Below are 20,503 nucleotides of genomic sequence, written 5' to 3' on the forward strand. Positions count from 1 at the left end.
ACTCATTGCTCACACTAAACAAGAAGTGAGACTAGATGAGAAACCAAATATTTATAAAAGTTTAATTAATATTATTTATGTTAAAAAGTGTTCATTATGTCAAAGATGTTTAAAAACACACAGATGTTTAAATGTTAAAAAAATGATGTTTAAAATATGACAAAAGGTAAAAACAGAAGAATAGAAAGTTCTTTAAAAATAAGCTTAAAATGTTTGAAAAGGGTGTAAAATGTGTAAATGCATAGACAGTTCCTTAAAAACACAAATATATTTAAGATGTGTTTAGCATGTGTAAAAGAATAAAAAGAAACACACGAAGACGTTGAAATTGTGTATGTGTGTCGTTGGGGGGTGGGAGCGCAGCTATTCATTCGTTCTTTGAGGGGGGGGAGCTCACTATCCCACACTTTGAAAACCCCTGGTTTACATTGTAATGGCTTGGTAAAACAGCTGCATGTTCATTCCTTCCTGTGAGTAGCTGTAAACATATGTTTATGATAGATTTAACATCTTGTTATAATTGCTCAGACAAGCAGTGCTGTGATGCGGTGCGCTGATGGAGTGTCACTGCATCGCATTCACACGGAGTGTTTTTTAATTGTTTGCGCAATCTTCGTGAAGTGCACATAATTAATGCGTCGCAGAGATTTTGAGCATTTCAAAATTTTCTTTGTGCACTTGCACGAAGCCGTGCACAGTTTACAATGGTTTGCGATGAGTTCACTCTCCTGCACGGCAGAGTGCATGCACATGCTCAAATCAAAGTTATGCAAGTGTCAAGGCTCCTTTACTGTACTTTAGTAGAGTCCAAGTCTCACAACCATACAGTAAGACAGGAAGCACCAGGACCCAAAAGACTTGGAACGTCACTGCTGAGATAAATGAACGACTCCACGAGTTCAACACTTTCCCCGCATACAGATGCGCTTCTGATGGCCGAGTCCTGGAATCTGTTGAAAGCCTGGATTTCAGTCTTGATCCAGGACAATCTCAAACCCAGACATTCCAGCTCCTCACTCACACAGCTGTGTTAAATAGGAAAAACGTGAAGGTGATCACAGAGGAGCCATTTTTTTTTTTTTTGCTGTTCTTTGTTTTGGTGCAATAATGCATTCTGGCAGTGCATGGATAAAGAGTCCTTGTTGTGTCTGTGTCATTTCTGCCGTTAGTTACAGACACGTTTGTGTCTCCAGGGTTTGGGGAGCTCTGTTATTTACATTGTTCTGTGATATGTTCAGCTAACTCTGGTGGTCACACAATCTGCTCTGGAAACGATGTAATGTTCTAGGAGGTCTACTTCATGAGTTTTCTTTCCAGTTACTCTATAGCTCACAGTGGTTTTGGTTTCCCGTCTCTCTAAAGGTTCATTATGCTCCATCACTGTATGTGATCTGTCCGTGCATTCCAAATGAAGTAACCATCACTGCTCACGTTTCCATACATCATTTATGTTGGTATGTTAAGCAATATTTCCACTAGAGGGCACTACACATGGTTAAAAATGTTTGACATCAAATATGGTGAAAGTTGAAGAAGACATAATAATGTGTCTTCTGCAAAAGAGAGAAAATTGTACGCAGCAGTGTATCGGAGGTGTTTTGTGAGGCCATTAGATACTTAAGAACATAAAATTTATGGATACAAAAACTTGTCAAATTTTTCTGCCACTTTGAAATGTCTTCATTGTGTCTTTTAGCCTAGAGTTGTCTTATTTAAACCACTGCTCCTATGATTTTAGGTGGTACTGCTCTGTTTCGTCATCATCCATAAGTTTCAGAAAATGGACACACACAGAACGCTCCACCCATCCATATATGTTGAGCATAAACGAGGCTTTAGACAAACTTGCTCTCAGATGGCCATAAATGGAGATTTAATTGTTTTTTTTTTGTTTTTTTTAATTCTCACATGAATTTTACCACCTTCTCTTCCTTTAACCAATCATCAATCAAAGCTAAAGCTGCTACCGAATACCTTGGCTGTGATTGCCATTAAATTAACATCTGCATCTGCAAGAAGCATGAACCAGGAAAGGACTTCTGATTGGTCAACATACCTGCTGGTAGCCTATTGGACGGGTTGTGAACCCTGCCTCCAGCTCCAGCCCCGCCTGCACCTCCCCCTTTGGCCACTCTGGCCTCTTGGGAGCCTGAAAAGAAAATATCCATCAATTACTTTGTGTCCAAGACAAGTACAAATGGGTGACAATGTCTTCGTCTTTTAGCCAGCAGGGCTGCAACACTCACCGTCAGATGCTACGACGTTAACCCGCAGCCTGAGGCAGTCCTCACCGTGGTGGTGCAAAGGGTTGGCTGTAGGAAAGAGGAAAGAACACAGGTGTTAACAGCCTAACTTGTTCACTTAGCCTCTACTGGCCTCTTAATCCCATTTCATACACGCATACACTGGGAAGCAGAAGCAAAACAAATCCTTCGGAAGCCATCTGTGAACAGACAGAGTGTCTTGTCCTGCTGTTTAATTACAGCCGCGATAAAGGTGCCAGTACTAAAATTAGGCTAGAAAACTGAAAGACGTCCTCAAGTGTGCAAAGATGTCCTCAGCAAAGTAACGTATGTGCAACAATTTTGCTATCTGTTACTTACAGATATAATAGTAGCTTTCTCCTTGTCGGAATTCCTTGCCCAGAGTAAACGGAGTAAAACGCTGGAACTTCTCAGAGAACTTCTCGGGTGCATGAGGGGCGAACGGGTGGCCACACTCCCAGCGCATCTGGTCGTACGACTGCGGTTTGCAGGATTCGTAGTCCTCGCGCTCGACCATGTACAGCACATAGCGTTCGGCATCCAGTAAGGGGACCTCGCCCTCAGGGTAATGGGGGCACACGATGTCCAGGTAGTCATTAAGCTTCACCTCCACGGTGTAGTCATCCCACCGGAACCTGCAGGGATAAGAGATGGGTGGGGGACGATTACACAGGTGGCAGGAGACTGATAACCGTGGTGATAGCAGCAGAACGGTAATAAATATAAACCTCAAAGCCTGTGATTATATATTGATCGGCTACACGCCAGCGCACATCGGGGAAATCAGAGGAAAGCCAGAGTTCTGTGAATGAGAGAATAAAGAGGCAGAACGTGACCATTCATGCACGTGTCCAAGCGGAATGAAGATGGGGAAACGCAACACGGGTCAGGGTCATCTGGAGTGAACATGCACATAAATATGGACTAACGTGCGGCCAGTGTAGCTGCTCTGCCTAACGCCATGTTAAGGACGCACACTGCGCACACGAGCTGGATGATGTCCCGACCGGAACCTCAGCAATCAGACAGTAGATCAATATTGACATCTTTAGGATGAGACGCATCCTCAATGAAAAGCTGACATGAGGAGTTTTAAGTGCTTAACATGATGTGAGGATAAAAATAGGCAAAGCACATGTTTTGACCCTTTCATTAGAGTCAGAAAAACAGATGAGCACATGCAGCATGAGTGTAGTAAATCTTTAAACATCTCGCATCACGCTCCCTCTCATTACAAACACAGAGCGCCAAGGCTGCCGACCCTCCACTACGCCCCCCCCCCCCCCCCCCCACCCTCCCCATGACTGTCTAAAAAACATGCTTAAAGAGGCTCTATACTGGACAAATGTTTTTAATACAAACTGTGACATATGTCCGGCGTGTCACGACAGAGATATCTATATGGCACTGCTACACTACATATTGTAGTGTTTGCATGGAGGTAAGACCTTCACTCACACAGGTCTACTGTCTCATGTGTCAACATCAGAGCTGCCACAAACGACTATTTTGATAGTTGACTAGTCAACAATTATTTTTGCGATTAGCTGACTAGTTGGATCACGTGTAAACTGCAACTTATCACATTTGATCGATATCAATACCATTATTGATTCTGCTTATCAATCCAATTCCTTATCGATTCCCTTATCGATATCTCCTGTGAATTTTCTGTGTGCTACAAGTAGGCTTTACAGGTTTTCTATGTCAACAACATTTAACTGAGTCTTAAAGTAAATGAATATGAAATTGGTCACTGGATTCTTGATCTCTGGACATAAATAAACTCTACATGGTGGATCCTTGATCTCTGGACATAGATAGCATTTCCTTTCAGACATTAACGTCATGGATGTTGCTCCATACGTCTGAGCTGAGCTCAGCTGGCTGCTGGAGTCTGCAGGTCTGCAGCCACAGAGTCTTGGGCTGCAGCTCATCAGCCAGGACGTCTCATTTTGGCATGAAAAAACCCAACACATTTTGATTGTTTGCAGTTTACTGTTTGTATAACAACGTTTGGAAAGAGATGTCATTTGATTTAAATGGAGATTCACTTTGAAGCTATTAATTCCGAGCAGACTCTATCTTTCTAACTTGACTCGGTGGCCCAGCGTTTGGAGCAATGGAACGGAGAGCGATTCTCGTTTCTTTCTCCCAATAAGACATGAGTCCCAGTTAGTCACTTTAATCCGCACAAAAGTGACACAATTGACATATTTTAATGGCTTTGAGAGAGAATAAGAAGCGGAGCTGCTGCTTCTGAAGAGGAGCGAAGCAAAGAATCGAAGCACCGCTTCATTGGTTCAAGATTCAAAGCAAATGACTCGTCGACTACTAAATTAGTTGTCGACAGTTTCAATAGTCGATGTAGTCGTGACTAGTCGACTAATCATGGCAGCCCTCGTCAACATGAATGTTACTTACATTTATGTGAAAAATCAAAAGTCTACACGTTTAAAATAGCTCTGAAGTGCATGTTTGAAGTGTCCATGTTTGCTTGAATGAATGAACTTGTCCCTTCTGGATGCACTCCAGTCAATTGTCAGCAATTTTGTGCTTAGGCAAACACTCCACAAGACCTCAGATCCCTGTTAAATGAACCCAACTTACAGCCACAGGATGCGGTTGCTGCAAAACAATTTATTCAGGTGCTGTTTGTCTACTGGAAAGTTTCCCGCTTACTGGAGGCAGTTTTTGAAACTACGTAGGTCCCACAAGAAAATGGAAAAAATTTTATGCTCAGGTCATTCTGCTGCGACTGAAATGTACCCTCAGTACAGAGTCCAAAAGGTTCTGTATTGTGAACTGGAAGCAGAACAACACAGATCCGAAATCCTTCGTGGGATAGAAGTTTAAAGTGTTACTTTGGAGTTGCTTTAGGCTGAGGGCGGTTCTTGTTGAAGCGTCCTTTCTGATTTTATCACCAGGGAGTGTCGCTAAAGGTATTTTGCCCCCCGACGGAGAGACTGCTCCGGGGGTGGCTCACAGCTAATGCTCCCTCCTCAACCAAAGCCATCTATCACCAGCCTGCAGCGGGAGCTCGCCGCTACAAACACACGCTTTCCGTAATTCCTCATCAGTCAACAACCTAAAGCAGGAGCTACCTACTCACTGCCCCACCAAACCCCAATACACCCCCCCCCAAGATGATGCCTATCAGTTTACAGTGTCCTACTGTTCCCAGTCGCCAGGGGTTCCCTGAGAATCGCTGACGTTTGACAGACTTCCATATTTTCACAACACGCTCCAAGAATGTGTGTCTAATATAGAGTTATGTTGCTTTTGCAACGAGTAGACGCGCGGCTCTTCAATCTTTCAACGGTAGCGAACCAGGCAGCCAGGGCCAGTGTGTTTGACGCCGGCTACCGTTTAATCAGATCTACAGCTGTGAGGCAGCTAAGGGGCGCCAAATTGACACCTTTGTTGCTCTGGTTGAGATCTCTTTTTTTCATGAGGAACTGTACTATTTTTCCTCATAAAAATCCATAAATGTGAGTAGCATTTGGATCCGTGTGACAAGGTCCATATGTGAGTTACGATCAAAGTGCACAGGCACTGGCCCCTGTTGCTCATTAGCTGGTGTCGTTTGCTGCCAGTGGACTCCGCGGTAGCCGCTGGTAAAAGGCACACAGACACCGCGGCTCCAAACTCCAGGTCCTGATTCCTGCTCCCCTCTGGATACCCCCCCGTTCCCCTCACCCTCTCTGCCTGAATGCACTCCCCTCCCTCAATAGTTTGTTTGCCACCAGCGCACCATCCACCAAGCTGCTACATGTCCAAGTGCCAGAACTGAATCAGTCAACCACCTTCAAACTCATCATCTACCATCAACTGCAAACTAAGATGTCAAGGTCGTCACTGACTACGATGAATGAAAAAACCCCCCCAAAACCTGTCTTTTTAATTTACATAGTTCAAGCTTCTCTCAAAACAGAGACATGATACTCAGCATAGTTATTTTTCACACACATGTTCATAAACCAGGGACAAGCAAACATCATGGGAGCTGATGGGAGTCATTGAAGCTGGTTATGGGTCATTTTGTGAGCTTGTTCCACATCATCTTTTTCTTTTGGCTGTTCCCGTTAGGGGTCAGCACAGCAGATCAATCGTTCTCCCTCAGCACATCCATAAACCTCCTCTTTGGCCTCCCTCTTCTCCGCCTGCCTGGTGGCTCCATCCTCAGCATCTTTCTCCCTATATACCCTGGGTCCCTCCTCTGCACATGTCCAAACCATCTCAGTCTCCCCTCTATGACTTTGTCTCCAAACCGTCCCACCTGAGCTGTCCCTCTGATATGTTCATTCCTAATCCTGTCCATTCTTGTCACTCCCAAAGAGAATCTCAACATCTTCAACTCTGCCTCTTGTCTTTTTGTTAGTGCCACTGTCTCTAAGCCGTACAACATAGCCGGTCTCACTACTGTCTTATAAACTTTGCACTTCACTCTTGCTGATATTTTTCAGTCACAAAACACTCCTGCCACCTTATTGCAATAATATTTTCATTATAATTCAGTAAAATTTTAATTATTGCTGTAATAATGACCCCACGAATAAACAAGGATGAGGAAACATGACCCAGCAAGGAGGAAGCCCAGGGCCACCATGATGAGAAGACAGTCTTATTAGAAATATCAGACTTATCACTGACATTTACAATGTTTGCAACACTTATTAGTGAGTTTGAGCAGCGACTTTTGAAAACTCTGCTACAGCAACGTCAGTGCTTAAGAAGTGGAGTGACGAATCAGTAAGCCAGGGTTTGTGATCGTCTTGGATCAAGACTAACACCCCGTTTACACCGGGTCCACAACAGAGTTGTGATTGAAAAATGGCCTCTGCTCACCATCACTCTCACCGACTCCCACTGGGATTGCAGGCTGGTCACAATGGGGTCTCTGTGGTCAGAAAAAAGATTCCTCTTGGTTGCCGTCAGTCCCCATCGGCCTCCAACAGGTGTGCGAGTGTACTGAACTGTTTCAAACACTCGCACAAGTTGTGCAGTCAGTTAACAGATACATGGGTCTCATAATCAGTCTTGATAAACTCTCACGTCTCAACTCACTCTCAACTTGATCCTGTGGGTTCTAATAGACTCTCAATTGACTCTGCATGTGGTTGCATCAATGATCACGGATATTAAGATATTTTTCTCTCGCACAATTCAGTCACAATTCAAGCTTGGTGTAAACGCAAATGACAGATCACACCGGAGACCAGCCAAGACTTGTGAGAGTTGACAAAATGTCATGATCTTGTAGGTCTTATATAGGTCCCAGTCTGGTGTAAATGAGGCATAAGATCCAGACTTTTAATGATCTACTGGGGAGGTGATGGTCTAGTGGTTAAGGTGTTGGGCTTGAGTCCAGAAGATCATGGGTTCAAATCCCCGCCTGACTGGAAAATTACTAAGGGCCCTTGGGCAAGGCCTTTAATCCCCTATTGCTCCCGGTGTGTAGTGAGCACCTTGTATGGCAGCACCCTGACATTGGGGTGAATGTGAGGCATAAGTGTAAAGCGCTTTGAGCATCTGATGCAGATGGAAAAGCGCTATATAATTGGAGTCCATTTATCCATTTAGCATGGACTGTAATACATGATATTGTAGCTAAACTTCTAGTTACTAAATGCAAATGACTAAAACTGATGTTTTAATAGTGAATGTAGGCTGTATGATATGCTAACAGTCCGACAAAGGAGACTCATATCAGACTGTTTTTGAGCACGGTTCTACTCCTCCACATAACTAAACCTCTTCTTGATAATTGACCTTAGCAGTACCATTTAAATTTCTTGAAACACTTAAAAAATTTGGCTTGTTACATTAAATATGTAACACAGATGGCACCACACAAAACCTTGTGTGACACTGTGCAAACAATATATATGGGTGATAAGATGAGCCACCAGTACTACAACCCCTGGCAAAAATTATGGAATCACCGGCCTCGGAGGATGTTCATTCACTTGTTTAATTTTGTACAAAAAAAGCAGATCACAGACATGACACAAAACTAAAGTCATTTCAAATGGCAACTTTCTGGCTTTAAGAAACTATAAGAAATCAAGAAAAAACATTGTGGCAGTCAGTAACGGTTACTTTTTTAGACCAAGCAGAGGAAAAAATTATGGAATTACTCAATTCTGAGGAAAAAATTATGGAATCATGAAAAACAAAAGAACGCTCCAACACATCACTAGTATTTTGTTGCACCACCTCTGGCTTTTATAACAGCTTGCAGTCTCTGAGGCATGGACTTAATGAGTGACAAACAGTACTCTTCATCAATCTGGCTCCAACTTTCTCTGATTGCTGTTGCCAAATCAGCTTTGCAGGTTGGAGCCTTGTCATGGACCATTTTCTTCAACTTCCACCAAAGATTTTCAATTGGATTAAGATCCGGACTATTTGCAGGCCATGACATTGACCCTATGTGTCTTTTTGCAAGGAATGTTTTCACAGTTTTTGCTCTATGGCAAGATGCATTATCATCTTGAAAAATGATTTCATCATCCCCAAACATCCTTTCAATTGATGGGATAAGAAAAGTGTCCAAAATATCAACGTAAACTTGTGCATTTATTGATGATGTAATGACAGCCATCTCCCCAGTGCCTTTACCTGACATGCAGCCCCATATCATCAATGACTGTGGAAATTTACATGTTCTCTTCAGGCAGTCATCTTTAGAAATCTCATTGGAACGGCATCATCACCTTGCCCAATGCAGATTCGAGATTCATCACTGAATATGACTTTCATCCAGTCATCCACAGTCCACGATTGCTTTTCCTTAGCCCATTGTAATCTTGTTTTTTTCTGTTTAGGTGTTAATGATGGCTTTCATTTAGCTTTTCTGTATGTAAATCCCATTTCCTTTAGGCGGTTTCTTACAGTTCGGTCACAGACGTTGACTCCAGTTTCCTCCCATTCGTTCCTCATTTGTTTTGTTGTGCATTTTTGATTTTTGAGACATATTACTTTAAGTTTTCTGTCTTGACGCTTTGATGTCTTCCTTGGTCTACCAGTATGTTTGCCTTTAACAACCTTCCCATGTTGTTTGTATTTGGTCCAGAGTTTACACAGCTGACTGTGAACAACCAACATCTTTTGTAACATTGCGTGATGCTTTACCCTCTTAAGAGTTTGATAATCCTCTCCTTTGTTTCAATTGACATCTCTCGTGTTGGAGCCATGATTGATGTCAGTCCACTTGGTGCAACAGCTCTTCAAGGTGTGATCACTCCTTTTTAGATGCAGACTAATGAGCAGATCTGATTTGATGCAGGTGTTAGTTTTGGGGATGAAAATTTACAGGGTGATTCCATAATTTATTCCTCAGAATTGAGTGAGTCCATAATTTTTTCCCTCTGCTTGGTCTAAAATAGTAACCGTTACTGACTGCCACAATTTTTTTTCTTGATTTCTTATAGTGTTTCTTAAAGCCAGAAAGTTGCCATTTGAAATGACTTTAGTTTTGTGTCATGTCTGTGATCTGCTTTTTTTCTACAAAATTAAACAACTGAATGAACATCCTCCGAGGCCGGTGATTCCATAATTTTTGCCAGGGGTTGTATTACGACAGCAACACAGGTCCATTAGAAAGAAGCACCTTTTTAAACAAACTGATGAAACTTCCATTTAGCTCTACTGATAATAGTGTGTGCTAGCCAACTTAGTAGGAAAGCAATAATTATCATTTCGCCGTGACCCAGGCAGCTTAGTGCTTATCTGGAGTTTGCCTGTCACGCTCTGTTTACCAGATTGGCGCAAACACGCTTTTTCCCCCTCTGCCACTTCCAATTTCAGTCGAATCGATAACACCATTGAACAAATAGTGACGCCTGCTTTTGCCTGACAAAGTTATCATCCTCCTGCAAACACTGAATACACAAATAAACTCAAAACTCCCCCAATCCCTCCCGCGGCCCGAGTCCTGATTACAAGCTAGCTGCGGTATGGTCCCAATGTGTTCATCGGAAGGGGGGAGTAATTAAAACACAAAAAGGGGGTATTAAATTTGCCCTGAAGGGGGTAATTATGTCCTCCTGCACCACACTTCCCCGGCCCCTTCAGGCAGTTAGAAGTGGGGGCGGGGTGGGGGGTAGGGTATGAATAGGCGTGGGCGGGGCCGGTCAAAGGGCTCGAGCTGGGAACGACTTTTGAAGTTTCCCCTCAGTAAGAGTTTTCATGCGAGTGCTACAGTTGCTTTATCAATGTCACCATTTCATACAGTGTCTCTATTCACAGTCTGTCTGCGCTGATGGAATACTTCACTTAGCAGAGAGAGAATGGCGGCTGAATATTCACCGAGGGACGCCAGCTAGCCCCCTTTTATTAATGGCAACGAGTTTTAATTATCCCGCTGCCTTTTGTTCCCCCCTAATGCCTCGGCATTGAAATGTTCCACATCATCTGCTTAATTAACTGATTGGAGTAACGCACTTCAAAGAGCTCTTTGGCCTCTGTGTGAAAAGGTTGAGCTAACAAAGTCAAATGGCGCTACCTTCACTTTGGCAGATGAAATCGCCTCTTTCTCTTTTGTGCTGTCTGTGTGTGCTCCTTTTATTTGCTCCTTCCAGGCTGGTGTTCTGTAGTTGCTGGTTAAATGAACTGCAGGATGCTCCATTTTAATGACAGCAACACTTTCAGAAAAACAAGCTCACACAAGCCGGTATATTCCCGTTTAAGGATGATTTATTGGACTATGGTGACTATGAAGTCAGGATTGTGTGCAGAAATTGTCTCAAGAAGTGGTTATACCATCATTTTCAGCCAAATTACCACAGACGTTTTTGGTTGATTTCAATGCAGCGCAATCTATGGATTCACTCAAGATGGTGCACCTTGAAGCAAGGAAACATAGGTCATCGGGTGTCTTAAAAATAGGTATTAATGTAGACAACTCAGATGGCGTAGCTATGAAAACAATTACATCTCCAAGAAACCTTTGGATGCTGAAAAATGAAGCCAATGCTAAGGTGCCAAATTGTGCAATTCCTTGAACGGCCACTTGAGGCTGGCTCCAAATGCAAGACTGTCCTCATAGATGCAAATGTTAAAGTTCCAACTGTACATCAGAGGTAAACACTTACAGCCTGGTACAAAACAACTGGTTTTGGTCCTATAGCTAGTTTACCCGATCACGACAAATGCATGGAGGGTGAACTAGTTTTTAAATTTTATTTTTATAACTCATCAGTTGTAGCTATTTTATTCCAGAAAGTTATAAATAATTAAAGGCGTGGTCCGGTTGAGTGACAGTGTGCCAGGTGTACGGCCCGCTAGCAGTGGCTGCTAGCTGCTCTGGACTCAACTGTGTTTGTCCTATCTGAGCATTTGATCAAAAATATCTGACATAATATGACTTGCGGTGGGGTTAATTGCACGACGAAACCATCTAAGAAGTCTGTGCTATATTTCTGTTGAGTCAAGTTTTAATATATTATTTAATTTGTATGCTCGCAGCCTGTGTGTCAACTGGATGTAGTGCCACGGTAATAGAGGTCAGTTTGCAGGGCATACTTGCACCCAACATTGCCCATAATAAGAACCAGCCCCAATCCAAACACACACAAAAAAGAAAGTGTTAATCATCCAAATTCAGGTGACTTAGCCTGTTAGCATTAGCTAGCTTGGTAACAAAGAAAAGTGGTCACATTTTGGTTTCATTCAACCTGCCATATGTTACAGAAGCAAAAAAAGCCATTTCCCCTCCCCATCTATGGGAATTTGGTACATTTTCCCTTGAGTTTGCCTTGTTATCATATACCTATAAATGATACGCCAATATGATTAGATAAAACACTAAAAAATAAATAGCAATACACCCTTTTCACGGACGGGTAATATTTTTCATACCACCGGAGTAAAAACCACAAAATGAATGTCGCCTTGTTAATCAGCCAATCTGGACAGCGGAGCGGCGCCATGACGAAGAGGCGCAGTCAGAGGAACTATGAAATACTAGTGAGTCAATATTAACAATTTCTTACGTGTCCAACCTCGTAGGTTGATCGTTAAAATTAAATTCATTAGTTCTAAAAGCCATCATAATTATTTATAGGAAAACGTTCTATTTTTTTTCTGCTAAGGTTTGAACTTTGTGTTTACACAGGAGAGAAAAGTCAGAAAATGTTAATGCCTGATTGAGAAAATGCATAAAGTGTGTAGTGAGGGGTTTTACAGCCTTAAAACATCTATAATAATTGTAAAAAAATAATGCTGACGACTTCGCGGATTTCGCCTTTATAACTCCCGTGATAAACGAGGGACCACTGTATATGATAAAATCAAGTTGTTTACCAATGAATATGGCTTTATACAAGGCCTCAGGGTGTATGGTTTTCTGAAGGGTGTATAAAGCCATATTCATTGGTAAACAACTTGATAACATCCAGTAATTAGAGGTGGGAATTGATGAGATTCTAATTAATATTGATGCCACAGTTTATTCAGATCATTGGTCAAATTCTTGATTTATTCCTGATCATTTTCTGTGTGCAAAAGTGGAGAATTACGCAGGTTTATGTACAGAGTCAATGTAGCCGATTTTCATGTTGCATGATGCAGTTTGGCATCGCGATGTCCTGTCAGGTGTCATCATGCCTGGGTTTTTGCAACACCAAACGGTCAGAAAAACATGGCGACATTGATCATGTCTGACGCACACAATTCAGACGGATTGAAAAATGTGGAACTTAATTTTCCCTACTAATAAGCCAAAGTGATATTGCTGATGTTTGAGAAAATGAAAGTAAATATTTAATGCAAAAACACTAGCCACGCTGAGTCATCAAAGTTAAACACTGACTGAAATACAAGATTCATACTGACTTGCTTGGTTTTTTTGTTAGTTGATGCGTCTTACTCAAACCACAGTAGCAGGAACTCTGGGTGTCTTGACTGATGATCAACTACACTTTTTGGACCATGTATGTACGTATGCTACATATAATTTATCTAAATTGCAACTGAGCTAACTAGCATAGCCTGGCTGTTAAAGGGGCGCGCTATGCACCAAAAACAAGCTTTCTGGTCTCCTTTGCGAGCAAATCCACTCTGAAAATTATTGGTCATTTGATCATGGTCAGCTGCAGCTTAATTAATGATTTGGTAAAAACACAAATCATGATTTCAGGAATTTGTATTTGACAATTAGCTTGACGGGCACAACACAATCCAAATGGTGGTACAACTGTACTCATTCTGCTGAGACACAACGCGCGCTGTCAATTCGCTGCACACCCTCATATTGAACACATTTAAGTGTGTGCGTGCACAGTGCATCTGCTGAGCTCGGAGGAATTTGGGAGTGGGTTTCTGTCATGATAAGGTGGATAATGAACACAGATGGTAGCAGTCAGGGAATGTCGAGTGGTCAAACAAGCAAATACAAACATGCACTTTGGTGAAAAAAAAATAACCCTCTACAGACTGTTCCCAGTCTCCTCTTCCTCTCCTTCGAAAGAATTCCTGTTTTATCAGAGCTTCTTTGGAAGCAGGAGGCTAATCTCTTTTCTTTAATCTCTCTGGCTGGCGTTTTGCTTTCCTCTCCACCTCTAGCTCCTCCTTTTATCCATCCATCACCCGCTCTCATCTTTGCACCCGAATGCCCTGTGGAATGCTGTAACTCTTAAGGCGAGGAGGACGCTCCATGGATCAAAGGTGGGACCATCGCCAAATTGGCACTGCAGAATTTTAGCCACATACACTTTCTTGAATCATTGATTCTGCACTGCACCTGTTTGAACAACAGGTGTGTGAAGTGCTCAGCTCGATGTAAACCTCAACATATCAAATGTGTGCAATTTGCACTTTGCCCGTAGGCCATAAGGTTACTCTAGGGTCAACATCTTTTCGTAACATCGCCCGTAGGTGTGGGTTTGTTAATCAGGTCTGCCTCAAAGCAAGCAGATAGTGACGCTTTATAAATGTCTTTGTTCTGTGAAGGTGTAAATTAGCCTTCAGCATCTCCAGAGATACACGGAGGTCTGTGTTGGCATGTTGGCAAAAATGCAATACAAAGTGTCAGGAATGTGACTAAATATATCCCGAGCCATAACCCTCTTCCAAATCATTACAGCTGTAGTAAACCGAAAACAGAATAATCAGGCCATTCACAAAAGTTCACTTCCCATGGGTCTGTATGGATGGATGTAGATGCTAAAGGCTATTGTTCTCCAGCTAAAGTAGCAAGGTGGTGGACACTTTCACAGATATACATCCCGGATGGTCAAGGTTTGGAACCTTGTGATTTCTTCCTAAAGAACGCCCATGTCAAGCGCCATGAGGCACCTTTGTTGTGATGTGGTGCTATATAAATAAAATAAATGGAACTGAATTATCCACACCTTCGAAAACCTGAGTGAGTGAAAATTTGCCTTGCTACAGATCACCTCAGCAGATAATGTCACAGATGATGGAGACTATAAGTCAAAGGGAGGAAATCATCACTAAAAGCACCTGCTGAGGTGATCACTGCACTGAAAAGCGTCCTTCGTGGCACGCTACTGTCCACTCCTGCCTTAAAAGGGCTGGGAGGGTGTTCGTGTTGAACCAGGATAATCCACCGTTGTCTCGTGGTGTTATTGTAACAGTAGTGAGATTTTTAAGATGTACTAAATTGTATTTTTTCACCCCAATATCAAACACTGATATACCCTGGTAATCCATTGCATTTCCATGGAGTTGGTGACATCACACTTCCCTTGGGCTAGGGGGAGGGGCTTGGCCAAGGATAGGGATGTGTGGGTTGAGCTGCTTAATCTACTGCCACTGCAACCCTTTTTTTTTTTCCAAGACATTATTCTTTCTTCCGTGGAGTAGTTGACTTTTAGTAGTATCATGATCTGCATTTCAAAAAGCAATACAATTCGATACAGGCTCCACGATACTAATCTCATAATTCGCAACGCATCATTCCAGCCCTATTATTTCCCAGCCATAGTCAAACTGACTGGAACTAACATCCAAGACGGATGCAGGGTTGAAAAAAATTGGTATTACGGAAAGAAACCCGCTAGCTAGCCTCATTTCTTCGTACAATTAACGTACTGATGACTATGAAGTAGAATGCTAGCTTATTTTGTTGCCTCGTGGTTTGAGTTTACATAGATTTTTAAACTCCTGTAAAGTTGCCATGTTCCCACTCATTCATTCTTTCCCCAAACAAATTTTTCAAAAATATTTGTCCCAAAGCAGTCAGCAAAAAGTGAGTACAACACTCAAAGGTGTGTTTGAAAAAGACTCGAAAAGCAAACGTATCCTTTAAGTTACTGGGACATTCCAACTACAGCAACACAAAAGCATCGCGGAATTGATGAGGTAAGGTCTTCTCGTTTTCTCTTCAATGCAACAAACCTGTCGTCCATAAAAGGTGAGCGACCCATGACATGGATGAGCGAACCGGAATGTGAGGACCACCTAATCAGCTTGGCCAAGCCTGGATTATTGGGTGGACCGGAGGCTGAGCTCAGGTCCATTCATCGGGACCAGACTCTGCTTAACACGGAGGCTTAGAGCGGACAGTGGGGCCCAGACTCGGGGCCGAGAGCTGGGGACGAAGCGAGGCGTGAGACAGGCAGGGCGGAGCTTTTCTCCCATTGTCCACACTCACAGTCAGGGTATTACACTAAATCTTTAGAGTTCCAAAAGAGGCACACAGGCTGTGTATGTGCGTGCGAGTGGCTGCACGAGGAAAAGCAAGCGGTTAAAAAAAAAAAAAAAAAAAAATGAAAGAGACTGGATGTTAAGTTAGTGAAATCTAAAGAAAGATGCACATCAGTGAAGCACAACTGGTTACTGTTATTGCTGAAATTGTTTTTGGTTCATCCGTCTATGAAGTCATCCATCAGTGTCAGCCGGCCCCTCCCACTCTCTGTCCGTCTGTCATCGCTCAATAAGCAAACCAGATCCTCGTGTCACTTGGCCCCTCCCCCCACCCCAGACCTTGCTGAACCAATCGCAACCTGTCCTGGGTGGCATTCCAAATATGCAGGTTTTCGACCCAACATTCGCAGAGCCAAGCACAAAGACCAAGTCGCCATAGAAACAAATGCAGCCCAACTCTTTTGGCTCCGCCCTCTTTACACAATTTACAAGCCTTCGTTATTTTGCAATGTGTGCCCCCCCCCTCCCCCCACCTGACACCTCTCTCCGCCTGTCACTCAGGCTTCATTTGTGCGGGTCATTGGTCATTCCACTAGCATTCGTGGCTAAACTAGCAAAACAACAAACCTTTAAGTCCAGCAGAGAAATAATTGGCTCATTCGTCTGAGTTAAGCTCGGATAAATACATACGCTCTTTACAACCGTCTCCTGAGGCGTTTGTATCCGATCAGGTCCACAGCGGAAAAAGGTCACCGCCGACATCACATTTCTCACGAGGTACAGCACAATTGATTTCGCCCAGATTGATTTCCACAAGATAAAACTTTCATGTTTACGGGTTTGGTTTTTTTAAAATCCCCCTACAAACAGTGTAATGAATTCCACAGATGAATGGATTTAATAATGGCAATAATACAAGTGGTCTCTAGGGGGCAGCAGTAAAAGCAGTTGGACATATTTAAAGTCAGATCTGTAACTATTTACTTCTGTACACACAATGGATTAGAAATTAAACAATCAAGATGTGCTTTTAGTTTAAAATTTCAGCTTTATATTCTGGAGAATAATAGCTATTTATATAGGGAAGCGCGGTGGCTTAGTGGTTAGCACTGTTGCCTCACAGCGAGAATGTGCCGGTGCTTACCTTCGGCACCATAGTGTGAAGTGGATGAGAGCCTAGATCGTCCCCTGGATGGGATGCCATTCCAATGCAGGCTACTTTCCCAGAAAAGAATGGTGCCCATTTCAGGGATGAGAAGAGTGTGGAAGGAAAAAGACAGATGGGCGACTGTGAGGGGGAGGGTGCTGGAGGAGAGTGTCCCTCCTCCCCCAAAGGGGAAATTTTTAATTTCTCACACTTTAATAGCCCGACAACTGGCCCTGAATTGGGCCAGATACTGCCCTCCATTTTGGAGTGGGAATTCTCACTCCTAAACGACCAATAGGAGAGCAGAGCTTGTGCCACATCAAAGTGACGCTGACGTCAGCATCTCGGCCACCAACCAATCACAGGCTAGGAGAGAGAAGCCAGTATCTGGCCCAATTCAGGGCCGGTTGTCGGGGTAACACTTTAAAAGGAGCTATTGTGAATTTTAACAGATGAAAAGATGATTTTAAGTGGATAAAAAATGGCTCTCATTTATACCTTTACTTGTTTAAAATCTTGGCCGTGAATAACAATTCGTAATAAATTGTATCAAGATTTACTGTGAAAAGACATTCCAAATCAATGTTTGTCATTACTGAAACCAAATAGTCCAATGTACATGTAAATCATGATAAAATCCACTCAAGACCAAACTACAAATGATGCTTTTTCAATTAAAAAACAGGTATGTTGACTATCAGTACTCAAAGGAATAACAAAAATCACATTTAGACGGTTCTGTGGTATTTTACTGTTTTTCAGTCATTTATGTTGAATCCCGGTGAAACATGGGCCCCACTCATGTCCCTTGTTGATGTGTTCAACCCTTTTTTTGTATCTTCTTAGTTTATTTCTTACCCTCTTAGTTCAATTTTTTTTAAATAAGTACTAACTTGCATCACGGCTGCAGGTCGTCGGCAGTATTACTTTGTCCAACTACGTCCATGCTAACTTTTCTTTGCAGAATCTTTATCGATTTCTCGGACACACTTGCCATGTTCGTCTTTTATCTTTCCATTTTCCTGACAAAAAACTGTCTAAATTTTCAAACTTTCTTCATTTGCCACCATTATGCATCCCATAATAAGCAGTACTCACTCGCGGGATCTTGCACGAGAGATGTTTTTCTGGAAAAGTAAAGTTTTTACCGCTTAGGGTTTCCAGCCTTTATTTCGTTAACCGGCTTTATTTACATTTATGGACACAAATACGTGGGGGACGAGCAGTGTTGCCACAGTTACTTTGAAAAAGTAATCCAATTACTGATTACTGATTACTCCTTGAAAAAGTAACTTAATTACTTTACTGATTACTCAATTGGAAAAGTAACTAAGTTAGATTACTAGTTACTTTTTTAGTTACTTTTCCCAGCTGCCGACAACAACCCTCTGCCACCTCAACATGACAACGATACTTGTTTTGCCAAAACTCACTTTATAGTCAGCCTTTCTTGACTTCAATGAAAATAAATACTTGTTTTATAAAAAGTAAAATAATCTTTCTTGACCTCATATTTAACTGTTGACAGCACTGTAACAGTAAAACTTGCAATTTCTAACCTACATTGTTTATAAATGTAACTATTAAATTCTTTCTAACATTTTTCTAACATTTAAATTCTCTCTAAACATTTTACTTGTCAAAATTATTATTATTTTAAGTAGTATTAGTAGTTGTAGTAAAAAAAAAGGCTTCAAAACTGGACCTTTAATCTAGGGGTGTTGTGGGGGCTTGGGGCACATCCTTGCCCCACGCCCCCATTCCATCTGGATTCGCCCCTGCTTTGGCGTTTGAGCACAAAGAATGGATAACATTTATTTATGCAGGAAACATGACCAGATTTACAGGTAAGAAAGTTTTATTGCGTTTTCACATCATGTGGTCCTCAGAAAGACTTTAGGTGCATTTGAGTGGAAAACAGTGTTAGCTGTTGACGCGTCGCGGAGGATCAGCTGTTTTTAGCAGCAGATACGGAGCGGCTCAGAGAAAAAAAAAAGCATAAAAATGTCTTTGTAAAGCTCAATGCAGGTGTGCTGTTTTCACCGCGCTTTAAGAGGTGAGGACGAGTCATAGCTGCTGCAAAAAACCGCGGATGAAAAGCTCACAGCCCGCTTAAAGTGGACAGTTCAGTCAAACCCCGGCCTCCTGCCCACAGACCAAGTTTAATGCTGCTATCGACCCACAATGCAAAAATAATAGTAACGCACAGTGACTTGGAGAAGTAACTTTAATCTGATTACTGATTTGGAAAGATTAACGCGTTAGATTACTCGTTACTAAAAAAAGTGGTCAGATTAGAGTAATGCGTTACTAAGTAACGCGTTACCGGCATCACTGGGGATGAAGCGCTAAGCTATTTAGCACAGCAACTCTTCTTCTACCTAGTACCGGCAAGCCTTGTGCACACCACGCTGTTCAGTGACAGCGACACCCGGTGGCTAATGTGAGAAATGTCACAAACACATCACAACTTAATTTTTTTCTCACCGGATTTGAAACGATATCGATAGGTGACTAAATTAATCCCAAAAGTCGGGAAGCTGCAGACTGGCAGGTGATTCCCTGCCACTTACATCTGGGTGCCTGAGACAACACAGATTAAGTGTCCTGTCCAAGGAAACAGGTAGCAAGAGCAGGATTCAGACCCAGGTCTTAATATTGGCAGGCCAGCTCCTCATAATCTCAGCTACCTACTCTATGGCTGTAAAAGTGATGATTTGCATTCAAAATATTCCTCATATTTAGTTCGTACAACTGCTTATCGTCTCTAAAAATGCAGAAAATGCACATACAAAAAAAAAAAAAGGCTGTAATCCCTTTACTGTTAATATTTTTATTAAACCACTTGAATTAAAGCTAAAAGTCGACTCTACAATCAAGATTGTTTTATTTTGTCTTCATTGCGGTGGTGTGCAGGGTCAGTGTCACACAAACGGTGTCAAGGTCCAAATACTTAAAGGCCCGACTGTAGTGACATATGCTGCCTCAGTGCACTAACAAAAAAAGAAGAAACATATTGAGTACGTCAACAATTCCAAAGGACACGTGCACAGTAATGTCCTCCGATATGCACCATGAGAGAGAAAAGCGCTCACACTGTAAATCTGTTTACGAACAGAGTCCTTCTTCCTTTCTGTGCGATAAAACGGTTGTGTGTCGGACAGCAGGAGGGAGGAGCGGGAGCAGAGCGGAGGAAGAGGCAGGGGAAGTCTGCTGCGGAGATAAGGTCGGACACGGGACAGAAACGTCGGTGGGGTCGAGCGGCGTGACGCTGATCATAGGAGAATCTCAAAGACGAATTTGCAGCGACGTGGCAGCAACAAGTCAGTTGCAAAGCATCATGAAGAATCACGTGTCACTTAAAAAACACATTCATAAAAATCTCTGCTAATCTACTTGCTCTCAGTTTCTCAGGGAAACTGAGTCACCTGCCATCGTCCAGACTTTACGCGATTACTTGTGTGTGAGAACCCTATTG

At 42.4% G+C, this 20,503-nt stretch overlaps 1 protein-coding gene across 1 annotated transcript in view; it reads right to left on the minus strand.

Annotated features, from left to right (window-relative positions):
* efna1a (ephrin-A1a) overlaps positions 1 to 20,503 on the minus strand; it is a 38,531-nt gene that overhangs the window by 1,650 nt on the left and 16,378 nt on the right. The window contains exons 2-4 of the mRNA XM_034160814.1: positions 2,604 to 2,899; positions 2,247 to 2,312; positions 2,057 to 2,149 (exon numbers count right to left, since the gene is read on the minus strand). Of these exons, the coding sequence (XP_034016705.1) occupies positions 2,057 to 2,149; positions 2,247 to 2,312; positions 2,604 to 2,899 (455 nt within the window). The remainder of the gene's footprint in view (positions 1 to 2,056; positions 2,150 to 2,246; positions 2,313 to 2,603; positions 2,900 to 20,503) is intronic.

The sequence above is a fragment of the Thalassophryne amazonica genome, chromosome 20, assembly GCF_902500255.1.
Source record: "Thalassophryne amazonica chromosome 20, fThaAma1.1, whole genome shotgun sequence".
Taxonomy (NCBI): Eukaryota; Metazoa; Chordata; class Actinopteri; order Batrachoidiformes; family Batrachoididae; genus Thalassophryne; species Thalassophryne amazonica.